Source organism: Haliotis cracherodii, unplaced genomic scaffold, assembly GCF_022045235.1.
Source record: "Haliotis cracherodii isolate W230 unplaced genomic scaffold, xgHalCrac1.p SCAF_2, whole genome shotgun sequence".
Lineage (NCBI taxonomy): Eukaryota > Metazoa > Mollusca > Gastropoda > Lepetellida > Haliotidae > Haliotis > Haliotis cracherodii.
The window spans coordinates 25285706-25302427 of record NW_027266275.1 but is presented as its reverse complement, the minus strand read 5'-3'; the positions used below and the strand labels follow the sequence as shown (position 1 = coordinate 25302427).

General features: G+C 36.9%; 1 protein-coding gene across 1 annotated transcript; it reads left to right on the top strand.

Moving 5' to 3' along the window:
* Positions 1-7253: 7253 nt before the first annotated feature.
* LOC139468874 (uncharacterized) lies at positions 7254-9935 on the top strand. The gene is made up of 5 exons (XM_071251009.1): positions 7254-7644; positions 8631-8777; positions 8991-9074; positions 9332-9472; positions 9788-9935. The coding sequence occupies exons 1-5, from the start codon at positions 7413-7415 to the stop codon at positions 9901-9903; spliced, it is 720 nt and encodes a 239-aa protein (XP_071107110.1). The 5' UTR covers positions 7254-7412; the 3' UTR covers positions 9904-9935.
* The last annotated feature ends 6787 nt before the right edge of the window (positions 9936-16722 follow it).

The following is a 16722-nucleotide window of genomic DNA, read 5'->3' as shown; positions in this document are numbered from 1 at the left end:
AATAAATATATCTTAATATCAACGAAATTTCTTGTGAATATATTGCTCAGCTTAGTTTTATTGGACAAGAAAGCATGTTCGTCCTCTTTATGGGGAATGTGGTCTGTTCGCCACAAAGGTGGTCATTACCATCCACACTCAAATCGGGATTTGAATTACCTCCCTTGAGTTATCGGGCTAGTGTAAGGTCCTTGCCAGACTAGCATTTTTGAAAGAAACAAACAACTCCTATTAATTTGCAGAGGGTTTTCAGTGCGGTTCAGAACATGTGTTTATGAATCGTCATCACTGATCTCTCTGATACTCAACAAACTGGTATTTGCATTTGGAATATTAGATGATTGGACGTCACATGTGTTCAGTAATGCACCAGTTACGTTTACATGTCAGCTGGTAACTTCGATTGCCTAAAGTGCACTTTCTCTACATTGTTATCAAAACAACTGCATGGTTCAGGGTACACAATAGCAAAGTTAAACCTTCATCCCCATACTGTAATAAACTCATCCATGCAATGCCATTGTCAACAAACAAGGAATAATGCTATACTTGTAGTTTAGTGTAATTATATTGACATAATTCAAATTGACAAAAAGTTTGACCCTATACACAATGTAAAACCTTAATCTTAATATTGACATTTGATCAGGACAAGATTTGAAACTTTTCACATTAACATACACACATCTATTTGATATGATTCATGGTCGCGTGGGAGTGACTATGTGACACCTTGACCTTGTCTAGCTTTATCAGTCAGAACTGGGTGAAGGTAAATGCAAACCTAGCATACTGTGAGGTACAATTATATGACAAGATACGAATAATATTAACAAACCAATTGAAACCTTTAAAAGAAAAAAACCTATTCATAGCTGAAAGGAAAAAATCCGTACCCTAAAAAGAAACATGACAGACATGTGGTAGCTTAGAATAAAGTCCTTTACCTATATACCATTGTTTTGTTACGACGAAATCAGGTCATCTTTCATGACAATGCAGAACTCCGCCATTACAGGTTTCCACCCGCTTGTGAAAACGGGATTCATCTCTTTTGCAGAACATATCTTGTTGGGTTTTTTATATGAGGCCGATGATCAAAGAGTCCTTCAAATACGGTAGTCATAATACCAAAATGCAGAAATGTGTAGGATTGTCTTTGACTACATAATAACCAAACATTTCAGGACGATCTGAAACAAATAAATCACCTTTATTTATCAGTAAAACTAACACTGACTTGAATCGTCGACCGCTGTTACAACATAAGTCATTCGTTGTGGATTTTGGACAGGTTGTAGCGGCTTTCGCCATATTAAGCTTGAAGATGTACATGTAAACTACAATCAACACTCATGTTAGTGGATCAGCTTTCATCCCTACCTGTGTTTCTGACAATTAAGTCCTTTACAAAAAAGTGACCTGAAGTGACCTTATCAGTGACAGCTGACATATTTTCATGGGGTTATTGGCAAGCAAGTATCATTTAATGGTCGTCGTTCCATTTCGGATCATGTTATGCAAAACGATTTTGATTATTCGTTTGAAATTTTGTTTCTCGCAATTTCTGATCATAAGAAACAAAACAGCAAGGAGACAGGACAACTGTACCCCTGGTGATATCTATGAGTACTTCTTGCCTAAATGTCCTATTCACAAATTGCACACAAATGATAATCTTTGAGGCCATCATTTCAAATATTGCCTTCTCAGTACATTTACATGACATTTGCTTTCATTTTTGTGAATTTGCACCGGACATTGGAATATAGAGCTATAACTATATCTATAGTCACTACGTTTAGTTCTAAAATTTAGCCTCCTGGATCAAGCAAGTTTGCCGTGTGGGATAGTGAAGTTGATAAATGTTTTATTTACGTACTTCAAGCAACTCCGTTGTGTTTTGAGAACCCACATGGTACAATAATTGATTCCGCTTGTCCCAATATTTTCTGTGAATATAAAGAAAGTCCTTCCTTGCTGCGTTAAGGAGTATCGTTAATCTTTGATACAGGGATTTGGTGGTACATTTGCTGGACCCAACAATATATCTGTGTTTGTACGCATTTTCCTGTACAAAGGAATGGACACGTCTTCAGATCTTAGAGTCAAGCTAAAAGAAGAAAGTACTGATGCAGATTTCTTCCTGACTTACACTGGTTTAATATTTTGCTTTACAAGATATGTCATTTATACCAAGTTCGTTGATGGAACAATTAATGACTTATAGTGATGCTTCAACATGATGGCGAGGTTATGTAAGGCCTTGTTACTGGGAAGATGTAGGGAAGCCAGACTTGGGATAACAACTGCCAGGGACAGAATGGGTTTATTCCAGTTCTGTTTCCTCTTTTTAATTTGTGCATTCTACCAATGACAACATCATGCATCAACTTAACCCACTCAGAAAGACATTCAACAGGTAAATCTGTTCTATAGTCCCATTTTGTAGAATTGGCTTCGACAGCATCCATAATGATTTTAAAGTTGTGATCCGAAATATAGTGTAGAAGGCTGTTCACGATATTTTCTGGCCTTATTTGAATAACTAACAATAATAGAGACGTCACTTGAAGTTATGGCCAACATGGTGTAAGCATTTATTCTTGACATATTCCTATGACATAAAAACATATATGGCATACCTAAACGAGATGAGCATGCAACTTAGATGAGATGGAAACGGAACGTTTTGCACTTGTGCAAGTGAACTGTGTGTTTATACATCCGGAACAACATGGACGGGTGCCACCGGTGGGGCATGATGAGCTTACCTTGAGCACCTGGTATTATAACCTGGTATTATGTGATTCATAAAAACATGCTCATGAAAAAGTCGGAATCTCACAATGGATCCTGCTTTTAGCAGAAATTTCTTATGATCATGGACTTGTTTATGGCCTCATTTATTATTATGTTGATTATGTTGGGGACAACGTTTTTATAGCTAATATGGGAGGGATACAGTGTTAACAGTGTTACCACACTGCATTTACCAGATGGTTCCAGATTAATGGCATCGAATTTGACGTTCACTGTCTATGATACAGTATGTACATTAAATGCACATGGCCAATTTCTTGACGAATGAGGACGAGCTATTCTATATTCGGCGTGCCTATATCTTGCGACCAATAGTTTATGGGAAATCGTACCATCATTTGCCGCGAATGAATGTAAAGCAGAAGAATGTTCAATCAAATCAATATACACATAAAACGTCAACGCTAGAGAATAATCAGTCTCAATTATCTGTCCGAACAGATTTAAATGGCCTTAAAAGGCAAAATAGTCGGTACAACTTCATGAATGGATCACTGAAAATCGTGACACCATGAGTTCTAGAAAAGGGTAAGTATGTCCTCCACCGGTAGCACTCGATACCCACATACTCTGCATAAAATGTACAAGTGTTTTCTTGTTGCCCAACGTCGCACAGAAGTACTCCTTGCATACGACGGCGGCCTGTAAACAATCGAGTCCCGTCTAGACAATCCAGTGATGGTTCAGAAACTACAGTGACATGTTAGCGCCTTTACTGATTTTGTTGAAGCTAAAAACGATGTGTTAATTTTGAATTAAATCTGCGGCGAACAAGTGCAGAGATTCTGCTGCTTACAAGCAAAGAAGAACTCTTGTTTCAACACGTTTTGGAGGTCGAAGGTCATTTACGCAGATAACTGTTACAAGAACAACCACTTTGTTCATAACTACTGCCACACATATCCTGTTCAACACGAGCAAATATCCAAGATAATTCCAGGAATCATTTAATCAAACTAATGTGTGTGTGTGTGTTTTTACTGATGTGTCTGACGCAGGGTTGATTATTTACCTGCTGCCATGATATAGACGGACTGTTGATGGCGTCTAACAACACACGGATATTAGACAAAATTACAATAATCAGTAATAATGGTTCATTGGATAATATAATGCGTTTAAAAAACCCTATACACGCCAGTAAAACCTGCACTACACTTCAGATCTATTATCATGGTATCATTGCTATTGGATTGTGATTAAAAAAACAAAGGCACGTGATATTCTCGGAATCGTCCAATCGACTCAGATTTAGCGGAGATTTCTTGTGAGTATAGAAATGGTTTCGTAGCTATAAATGTTCATATTTACGTGCCCCTGAACACCACGATCTCATCATTTCATTTGTTTTTCTGTGAGTATATATTCTATGCCCACTGGAATCTGTATCGGTGGATAATCGAGTCTGGCGTTGACGTTTTCAAAGTTTGAGTAATATATTAAAACACAGTAATCAATGCATTTCGACCATCACTGCACAACTAAAACATATCCATCGATTATATGACGTATTGATGAATGCAGGGTCATGACCCGGAATCATTTGGTTTGTGCGTGTCAGTCGGAAACGAGGGCAGTTGGAATTTTACAGGAGAAATGTCGACCTGTCCGAGGGACTTCTATATGGATGGAGAATCTGGAAAGTGTCAGTCTTGTGCTGAGCTGTGCCATCAAGCCGAAGTTATGGGAACTGTCGAACTTTGCTCCAACCTTTGTCCAGGTGCTGTCAATCCACTCATTAAATCCCAAAATAGAAATGTAACAAAATAACAAACATTCACTTTGTTTATATATATGATGTTTGCAGCTGGAAAGCATGAAACCTAAGCATAGCTTGTACATACATGTATAGGTACTTAAGATATACAAACTCACCGTGTTCATGGAAGCGTATTATAGGAGTTCTTATAGGAATGTCAAAAGCTGATAACCCTTATCATGGTCAATGTGAACCAAACAAATGATGCTATAAGCTTTCTTCTTGCTCTTTCTTTTTATAGTCGCTCTTATTAAGTAAATTAATTTCCAAGAGATAATTTATTGTATTGTATTGTTTGGTATGCAACATGTTTTGGAAATTGTTTCACTAAAAGGCCATTGTAAATGCCACTTCCTGTGAAATATATGTTCATGGCAGTCTGTGTATGATAGTGTCTTCAGATAGCCCTGTCCCGGATGCTTACATTGACACGGCTACAACCACCAGTGCAACTGAGACAGCAGTTATTGCACCGATCGATGGTGAGTGTTATAATGTGATAGAATCTTTCTTCAGTACAGGGTTGCTAATTCTAGTGAGGAATCATCATAGATGTTGCTTTGAGTGCCATCACTGATGTAGATGCATGTACATTCAACGAGCCTAATAATCAACCTGTTGTGTCTCGCTGTACTAGATGGGAACCTGATACGAGAGGGGGTGGTCATCACACTGGCAGTGGTCATCATCCTAGTGTCCCTGGCGGCCTTGGTCATCCTACTGTTCTGTGAAAGAATTGAAAAACACGCAAGCCATCGGAGAGGGCTGGATGGGGACGTGGAACCGTCGATTACCCTGAATAGCCTCCCTGTGAATCTGCATGGAATTTCTCAAGCACAATATGTGCATAAGAAACCTCGAATCGGCTGTTTTGGGCAGCATCTCATCAGCTGTTGCTTGATAAAGATAGCTGTAGGTGAATGAATATATCAGTACTTGGTATTAGTTGAATGTTATTATGTTAGGGTTTAATTTCATCAATTTAATTTATCTTTGTCTATTCAGCAACTACAAAACCAAAGTTGGATCCACACATATCCCTGAATTCTGTAGTAGAGATTTGAATGGTGACTGTAGTGTACAAACCAATGTTAAATTTGATGGTAAGTGGTTTGTTATTGAACTTTTATAAGTGTCATTGTGTACCAATAAAGCCTGTGTAACCATTATGTGCTTTGTCATAATACATTATGAATTTAGTTTTTAGTTTGAAATAATTTGACAGTAAGGAATAGTTTGAAATAATTTGACAGTAAGGAATATACATAAGTGAGTGAATAAAAGTGCACGCCTGAACACGTTTAAAATATATTTATTATGGACATAGAACATTGAAACGGACAGAGCACAGATTTGAACATTTTTTGTCACATGCACCAGCTAGTTACATATTAAAACATTTCTCACATTATTAGGGAATCAAAGTTTCAAGGGAATGCACATTTTCTAAGATGTGTTTAAGTTTTTAAGGAAACGTCGTAAATCCACGTATAATTAAATGCCACGTTATGTCATAAAGAAATGTGCATATCTATGCGCTTTGTCTTTGTTTTCTTCATTATTTTTTTAATTTGAACATACAAGCTTGATGGTCAATGTTTTATATGCATTTGTATCATGTAGTGATGGCTCAATCGGCGCGTTGGTAATTGTAATTGTAAGTGAGTCAGACTGAATTGTGTTGGGTTAGGGTTGCGGCGGGTATGTGGGTAATTATTTAATGTCATTCTTAATGTACATGTGAGCGTCATTGCGTTTTGGTTAATATGCCTTGTCTCCTACAGTTCACCTGTTTTCTAGTTGCTCTTTTCACGGCTACATGTAAATGAATGTAAATTCTACCAAAATATTCCAGGTATAAAGGCTAATACCCACAGAAATGGAGTTAATATAAAAAATTCATTCATTATATCGTACAGTTATTTGTGGATTTCTTTCAACTATATATAGCTACTTAAAATCGAAAAAGAATGGTTATTTAAACTCAGGAAAGCGTAATGGTTGTGTGAGTAATTAATTATTATATTATTTCATATATATATATATATATAAATTTGGATCACTTATACCTAAACAAACACACATACCTATATATATATGTACATGTAGCCGTGAAAACAGCGCGTTGGTAATTGTAAGTGAGCTTTTGGTGGTTAGACTGAATTGTGTTGGGTTAGGGTTAGATGTAGCGGGTGAAAACAGACAACTGTAGGAGACAAGGCATATTAACCAAAACGCAATGAAGCTCACATGTACATAAAGAATGACATTAAATAATTACCCATATATATATATATATATATATATATATATATATATATATATATATATATATATATATATATATATATATATATATATATATAGGTATGTGTTTGTTTAGGTATAAGTGATCCAAATTAATTTATAGAGGCTTATTCATATGTTATGTCGGTTATACATACATGTAGCTACATCTTATAAAAAATGCAATCAGTAAGTAAACGTAAGTCTTCATTACCTTATCTCAATTAACTCTCATCAATGACCGTTATCAAACTCGTAAATGCATTGGTAGTTTTTACCGCATTACATGTTCACCAGTTTGGAACTGATAAAACGGGTCATCTAAAAAAGAGCAACATGGGAAAATCCATTGACGTCACGAAAGGTCTCGTGATTCACAGTCCATTGTTAACAGCGGTTTAAAACATGGCGTCTTGGGTGGATCGGTCCAGAATGTCTGTCCTTATCGCCAGACACAGGAAGCAGCCGAACACCCGTCTGAAACAGACCAGGTGTGAACGGACACTGGAAACACAGGGAGTTTTGAATATATCGTTTCAAAGTCATGTCCGAGTCAACCGAAACCATTGTTCAGAGGGTATCGGTTAGACTTGATATGAATTGTCTATTGCGAATCCTTGTAACGAGTGTGTTATTATATCAAGTCAGCGGGAGGCCCCTGTGTAAAGAAGGGATGTATTATGACAGCGTCACCAACAACTGCGATCCATGTAGTGACATATGTGAATATTCTGAGGCACAGAAAACCACAGTGGACTGCAGAACAATGTGTCCAGGTAAAGTCAATTTTGTAAAATCCATCACATATTTCTGTGAAATAGGAACTGTGAAAAGAAATCAATATTTTCGTTTCTACGTGTACATCTACTGAAATATTTTCAAAATCCGGGTGTAGAATATAATTATCAATACAAGAGAATAACCAGCAAAGACTATCCTCCCAAACAGACTAGAATATATACAGGCTGGTATACGGAAAGAGCAGTTATTTCATTACAATGTAAGATTTACATGTAAATGCACGAAAGTCACATGACACTTTGGGACGGGATTTGCCCAATATCAAAACCAACCAAAATCAGTGGGTGTTAAGAAATACCATTGTCATATTGGCGCAACTTACATATAACTTATTCATTTAAGTTGCAGTGAAATAGTTTGTATATTTTTCATATGTCAGAAACCATACGAAAAATATCGACCAATTGGCACGCTATGTTAATAATATCAGCCAGTGAAAGAGCCAGATTGGGTGTAAATTCATTCTCTGCGAACATGTTCGTGTGAAGTGTTTTGTTCCGATCGGGAGAAAATCAAGTTTTGTTTAGGTAGTTTATTGGCTACGTCCTGTTGAAATAAAAGTGTTTTGTATCTGAAATGCATTAATTACCATAATCATGCGATATCAAGAACTAAAGCGTCTTAATCAGTATACATCATAATGGATGGATAGGACTAACCGTACTTTGATTGATACATAATGAATAAAAACGACAAAACCCTTTCTATATTCATAAGAAACTTCTGCCAAAAACGTCAATACGAGTCCGACAATATCATGAGCATGTGTTTATGAATCACTTTCAAAAAGTCATGATACCTGTTGAGCGTATACATGGTGTATACATGGTATTTAATTTTCTGTTATATGACTTCTTACGGCATCTCGTCTATAGGAACCGGGAAAAGACATTTCGAACAACGTAGACATGTACTCTAACAATATATATGTAGGATATTTACATTTCTTTCTCTTCTATAGGTTATGGTAGCAGAGGAAGCCGAGGTCTGCAAAGAGAAAGTATATGTCCGCCTCAACAATATTATGATGAAAATGTAAACCGATGTGACTCCTGCGATTCTGTCTGTGTCAATGCAGAAGGAGAAGTCTGTCGACGTTTCTGTCCGGGTAAGTATGATTTAAAACATGAATCATTTGTTATCTGCTTTATATCCTTGAAAAGTTTGCATGTGTGTAAATTTATGTATTTATTACCAAACACTCGGCCTTTGTTTCTTAATAATTATGCACTTTTATTGATGACGGATGATTAATTTACAAACTGAAACGTATGTGTTCATATAAATGATAAAGAATGCTTGTGTTGTTGTTTTTTAACAGAATGGCCTGGTATTACCCAAACAACAACATATGGTCAAGACGAATCCACCAAGATGAATCTCCATGCTTTATCACTGGCAAATGGTATTCTACCTTGTCGTGAATAACGACTTTAATGTATATTCATAATATGCTGGATAGAAGAGCATATATGATTTGTCTGTGTACTGGCTACAGATGTACACCATAAATGTCAGAGACACATATGCCTGTCACCATTAACACTTTAAGCAAAGACTCTGTGTCAGAGATGTACATGTGTTTGTATTCATAATGTAAACATTGTGAATATAATATTGCGTATATCAGTTGGAATAACGGTTCCTGTTCCTGTGTTGCAGTGGTCGTCACCAACACGCCCGCACCTGTGATTGTACTGGCATGCATTGTAGTAGTAACTGCTGCAGTTGGCTTTTGTGTTTTGATAATTCATCTCACAAGGAGGAAGATGTGTTTCTGGCAGCTTCAGCAGGCTAAACCAGGTGGGGATGCACATCAATTTAATACACAGATTAACAACCGTGCACTATTACTGAACATTCATGAAATCAATGTACACTATGTAATTATTAATACACACTAATGCATCCGTGTAGTGTATATATCGCATGTCCACTCACCATACATTTAATAGTACAGGTCATAAAGCTTGTTAACCCTTAACTATATTGAACGTCAGACTAACCTCATCCAGTAAACAAGCAAAACAAGACACACGGAAACACATTACTTAGAATCATACACTAACTGATACAATAGGCATTAAATTGATACTTAATCCTGTGTCTGCTCCTCAGATCATCTGACTGGCGAAGGGAACCCTCTCACCCAGCCCGAGGATGACCGTCAGTGTGAAAACGACACAACACAATGCCATGCTGCAGTTATTTCTCAACCAAGCAGCGAAATGTAGAAATAGATTTAATAAATATATCATCACAATCAGTGCGTGTATTTTTTCTTCTAAAGCGCAATACACGCATACGACAATTAAATCATATATTGCGAATAATTAAGGTTAAGTAATTTTATTTTCAAATATAGAAACATAAATATGATTCTGTATAATATTTTAGCTTGAAAGTAGTTGTTAAGGAGATATCGAGTTACTTCCCTTATTAAGGTCACGTTGCCATGGCAGTGTGTCACATAGGGCGTGACATTTTATTTTAACCACTATTCTGGCTTTTGTGCATGGTGAAGTCTGTTTCGGCTGATGATCGAGATTGGATGTTCTCTAGTGTTGACGCTGTATATTATCACAAATCGATGCATTTTTTGTGAATATCTAAGGTAGCCTTGTTGAATAATTAAGCGAAACTACGGACCGGAAATTGTCTGCAATTTTCAAACCTGACAACAAACAACACATTTGACTTATTTCTACAATGTATCAACATTTTAAAAATAAGCATTGGTTATATTCATTAATCTGTTAAGGCAGCGGGGAACTTTATTTGAATTGCATTAATTTGTGTCAAATTGAAAACCTCGTCATTGTGTGACCATTACGTAGTGTGTGCAGAGTATGTTGACGGATTACATAGAGTCTGCACAGGTAGGCAGTATACATTTTTATTTGATCAAAATATTCGGAGGCTGTAATAGTTTGTGCAGCAGATATCTGGACCGTATCAGGGTTAAAATGCATTTATCTCCCTCTATGCAAATAGTAATTGTTCATATTTTGATGGTGTTGTTGCCTTGCCTTGACTGAGCTGCGTACACCTTAATGACCTTGACCCACATACGATATGCAACAATATGCTGCAAAACTGGCTCGCTCACATGTCCAATCGGTAGTATCGTATACTGTTCAAGCGGTGTACAATGCAGTGTGAAAATGTGCGCCTTGTAGCGTGTGGAGTCTATGAAGGCAGGTTAGAATTTCTTTTTGAAAATGAGTATAATTCCGTTATATCGCAGCTATATATCGGCTTCTTTCAAAGTGTGGGACAAACTCTTCAAAGTTGGAATTTGAGCATCGATTCACATCGCCAGAGTTTCACAATTAAAAAGGTCACACATGAGTGTTGGCCGTCACATATTCAGTTTCGGTGAAACCTCGTCATCTTGATATCAGACCATCGGCCCACTTACTTCAGCTTTAGGTTTCATGACGTTACATCGACTTAAGCAAATATCGTGATAAAAGTGTTCGATTTCAGGAGGTTTCACCAGAGTGTCAATATTCTAGGGCTTTCAATACTTCGATACCTACGTCCAGAATCTTCATAATTATGCACAACATGATACTGAGTTCACATAAGGCGGGCCTACAATGGATCCTAAATGAATAAAAGTTGAATTAGGAATGCTTTAAAATACGAACGAAAGCCTAATACGTAGGAAGCATAATAGAATAGTTTTAGGACCTAGTGACTAGTCCCGCTGCATCACAGCGGCCTGCATGTAAGAATACTGAATTCATATTCTAGAATTAACACAATTATTTCTCGTATACCACAATACCACATTGGACGTACCTCCATTTATAGACTTTATTAAATTTATCGAATTTGGAAATGGTCTGTTTACTTGTTTTCCAATGATGCATTTGTCAGAGACTGCCAATACAATTGCATGTATCTCAAGCTTTAGATTCTTAGAAAAAAAAGACTTGTCTCATATATCCCGTATTCGAGGATGCTGTTACTTTTTAAAAAAAACTACTGACATGTTAGAACACAGGAGGATTAACTACAGTCTCCATATCTCGAAGGATTTACCGGATTTACTGTACATCTGTATTCTTTCCTGAATAGAATGTTCATGACAAATAACACAACAGGGAGGGATCTGGTGGTCAAACTCGGTGATGTGGCTGAATGGCCCAGCGACATTTGATCCAGGCCCGATTATAAACAGGCCGTCATGATATAGCTTCAATATTGAATGTGTCGCAAAACAACACTAAATAATAATCACATGTGTGTATCCGTGTGTGTGTGTGTGTGTGTGTGTGTGTGTGTGTGTGTGTGTGTGTGTGTGTGTGTGTGCGTGCGTGTGCGTGCGTGTGCGTGTGTGGTTATATTGTGTTTGCAATAAGATTCATAAAACCTGTTTACTGTGTTTTCCCCTTCACTTTATGCATAACTGATATCATTTTAAGTTAATTCCAAGTTAATTTTTATCGTTCGGGGAAGGGTGACGGATAGACAAATTACAGAAATGTATGCCCATGTACATGTAAGTGTACAGAGCATTAACAGTTATACGCATCAACTCTCTTTTAGAATATGCGTATTAAATGATGTCATGAATTGTTCTTTTGGAACTGACGGTGTGCATCTCTCATATATGTCCAAGTGAAAAATGATTAAAGATGATTTCGAAAATATCCTATCAACGTTTTGATGACTAAGCTTTTCTTATATATATATATATAGCATGTATGCTTATAAAGAACTACGGTTACAACGAACTAAAATTAGTGGTCCCTTTGAGTTCGTTATAACCTTAGTTTACTGTAAGTATGCTTTGATAAACAAATCGGAGGAAAACAACATGATTACATTACTTGAGTTTAAGGATAAAACAAACAAAAAACATTGGACTACAGCAAGGTGTGACGATTGTATTTTGACTGATATATATATATAGTAACTTAATTAAATTACGAACATGCAGACATTGTTAATATGAATTATGCTTTGTCACGGGAACATAAAATAAATGTACTCTATAGCCTTTTGTGTCATCCTTCCTGGCCACCCTGACCTGAATTTGACTGTACTTTCAGTACCCAGACAACTAAAGAATGCCCTTCCTGTATGGGAGGGGCAACATTCTTGTATTTGTCGTCTTCCTGAAAAGTCAACTTCCTGAATTCGCAGCCCTTGAATTGAGTTCCAAAATGTACCATGACTATTTCCATGGAAGTAAATTTATTTATTTTGTTATACATAACAAGATTAATCCATAATGGGCAAAAGTAATCATTTCTCAAAAGAGAACAAAACAAAATATAAAATGTAAATCACTTCTGATTTATTATGTATCCAGGAATATTTCCAATGGCTGTTATACTGATCAATAATTTACTTCTTTGTTTCGGTATTACAAGTAAGGCAATGTTGTTAAAGAGAATATACCACTTAATGTTCATGGCCATCGAAAAGTTGTTAAACGTGAACAGGTCAAGTTCATGCAGATATGTGTAAATGATTACATTATTAATCAGCGGTTCTACAGCTGTAATTGTCGGTGTCGTTTGCAAAGGGTCTTATCCGAAGGGTGATTTCACGAGCTGCCCTGTACATGAACATATGCACGTCCGCATTAAACGCTCTGTCATGTCATGAGTCATAAGGACTGTATTTGGTTGGTGTTGTGTTTGTCTCGTTGATACTCTCATAACATGCACGTAATTCAGATAATCCTTACTGGGTAAGGATGTAAGGGAGTTCCTGGTTCATACAACCGAAAGTCCATCCGGCTGTTTTCTGTTTTCAAAGTAGACGGGATGGTATAAGTATCCTGACTGGTGATACACAAGTTGTAGCATTTATAATATCACGAGTTTATATTTGCAAAGGTAACCAATATCTTCTATATTTTAAGTCTTTCGATTTTAACAAGTGCTTTCTTAGTGATGAAATCTATACACACCGCATAGGAAATGTTAACATTGATATGTCTGATGCATAGATTATAATAGGTAGTTGTTATACTAGTACCTTGTGATTTTCTGTTATTTATGTAATGGACTCCGTTCCAAATGTGACGCATCTGTGACACAAATTATGTCCGATGCAATTCCCTATTGGGGCAGGATACGCTTACACCTTCGCGAACACCTGGACTTTGCTTCCTGTTTCTCCTGTCCCTTTTTCATTAAAGGGGATATATTCTTACTTTGAACCCCGTTATAGGTAATGTAACACATTATTATACGCTTACAAATAATCCTTAAAATATTCAAAATTTAATTTTAAACAATTTTTTCATGTGCCGACGTGGCCGAGGTTGACTATTGCACGACCTCAAATAAGACGATGCGTATTCGAGCCCAGCAGTTGACGACACATTTTGAAATAATTTACTTGATTGTCAAACCAAAATATCGAGTTGGAGTGTACATTTATACTAATATTGGCATGAATCGTTGACAACCAATAGTGGACAAACAGATATAATGGAGGTTTGAACAATATAGTGATGTCGCAGCTGTGTTTTAAAGTTGATGGAGTGAGGGTCCGCTGATGGAATGAATTAAGCCTGTCTCTGTTGATGGTGTTGCTGAATGTGGTCTGAAATGGCCAACTTGTTTGTCGGTTGATTTGTGGTGTTCTTCGTTGCGGATGTAGATGTGTCTGGATGTTTCTCCAATGTAAGTTTCTTCACAGCTGCATTAGTGAGTGAGTTGGGTTTAACGCCGCTTTTAACAATATTCCAGTCATATTACGGCGTGTCAGCTTGATGTGGGAGTAAAGCCCGAAGTGATGCAGGTCTCAGACGTTTACCACTTCGGTGAAACCCACGAGTATGGGTATGGTGCTGACAAACCTAGAAACATAATCGGGGCGAACATTGATTCGAACCCACAATCATAGTTTTCTGGCGTGTCAAAGGGACACATCTCTGCAAAGCGAATCGCGGCGCTTTAGACGACTGGGTCACCCGTGCCCCCCACAGCAGCATCTTGTGGACAGCAGTGGGGTTGGGCTGTTGGTTGTACATAAAGGTGTTTCTATGGGCTGGATGGTCTTCTTAATCTTCAAGGTGGCGTTGCTGGTATAAATGATGTATATGACTCTTATCATCAATAGATGTTTATAGATGTAGGTGACAGTGCGAAGTTCATGGTTCTGTTGGCGAATGTAGCTGGGTTTCCATGATGGTATGTTGTGGATATATGTCTAAGGATGTCCAAATCGTGTGGGAGAGATTCAGATATTCAGAAGATGTTCTTTGCTCTTCTGGTGAGGGTGGCAAACGTGGCAATCTTTGTCCGAGGGAGTGCGTTGGTCTGCATGGGTCGATGCCCTTACTTTAAGATGTTTAACGACTATTCTTGGTATATTGGTATTGATAATTTAACCTTCATCAGTGTTGCCATCCTTATCATGTTCATACAAGCTAATAATACATCTATCACACTGGTATCTATAAAAAAGTATTACAAAACACTACAAAGTGAACTTGAGCTCTCACCATCACTCCCATCATTCAAGGCACATGTAAAGACCTACCTTTACAAGATGTATTTATTCAGTCTAAATTCAACACCCCCTGCCCCCAGCCACGACTTTTTATTTGCCGTAGCATAACCTGCTTCAACGTATGTAACGCCATGAACAGTAACTCGGTGAACTGAATCTAGCGCATAATAAATGGACTTATTATCATGATTATTATGATTCACAATTGATCATCAACGTCTGACCTAATGATAATAGAAAATCGTCAAATTTAGTGCATAGTAATCACGATTACACATCTGCACAACCTAAGAAATAAACTATTTAGAAATTGATATCAATATCTGAATGACAATGAGACCTTTTCCATTTGAAGTCTTGCATATTTTGGACTTAAAACAACTCGTGTGTGGCAAGGCTTCAGAATTGTAAGAAGACTGCTTTGAGATATGTTCGTTTCTTTGAGTATGTGAACATGACCGATTGTAAATGAATCTTTGACGCATCTTATTTTCATAACGATAAAGAGTTACTCTTGTACTTCGACATATCCGACTGTTTCGATTACTTTAGCCATACCTATGCATTTGATCATGTCCAACACATGCTGGTGCATTGAAATAACAAAGGCTAGTTGTCAGTCACATAAACAGGTACCATGTTCCAAACTACGTTTCATTTATATGGCATACAAGTTTTCATTTATATGATATGTCCAGTCAACCAAAAGGTCCCTTATGATACGTCATCTGTGATAGTGGCAAACATACATGCAGGTGGGTATTTACAACAGCAAGTGTATCTATTCATAATAAATATATTCCTCTTTTGTAAAACTTAAAGACACATAAAGAAGACGAAGGCCGTTTGGCCAAGAGTACAAAACACGAGATAAACGTTTTCACATAAATTTATGTTTCATAGCTAAACAAAATGTATTTTAATCGGGAATGAAAATAAGAACCATCTTTCTGCTTATATGCCACAGTGAACTTAGTATAATTAGATTTTTAGAAGTATCTAGAGTAACCTACCAACTAATAATCTCTAGATCTGAAAGATACTTAACAGTTATCAGTCACAAGAACACATTGACATATACTGAATGCTGAGATAAGAATGTTGTGTGACAGATCATATGGGTAATACACGTGAGTAGTATCTTTCCACATGATTCACGTGAGATAGTAAATGCTATTCACATGATTGATCTTAAGTCTACATAAGCCTTACTATATGCTTATCTGTACTATAAACATTACGACATGATTTGATATTGGAACGTACAAAATGTATTTATTTCTGTCGTCAGTGTGTCAGTGTGTCGACAGTAAGATGTCTCGTTGTTCATGGCACAGTGGACAGTGAGACGGCTAGCACTTTCCAATAAGTCTACTGTTAAAATCTACCAAAAATCCATTTTGAAATCTCATCAATTATCCACTGTGAAAGCAACTGATAAAAACTTTTGAATGAATGATGAGTTTTTATGCACTTTGATGTTTAAATTGGTATATTATTATCATGATTTCGAAAAATGAAAAATTAATTCGGGTTTCAGATCTCAAACGGGTGCTCGTCAGAAAGCA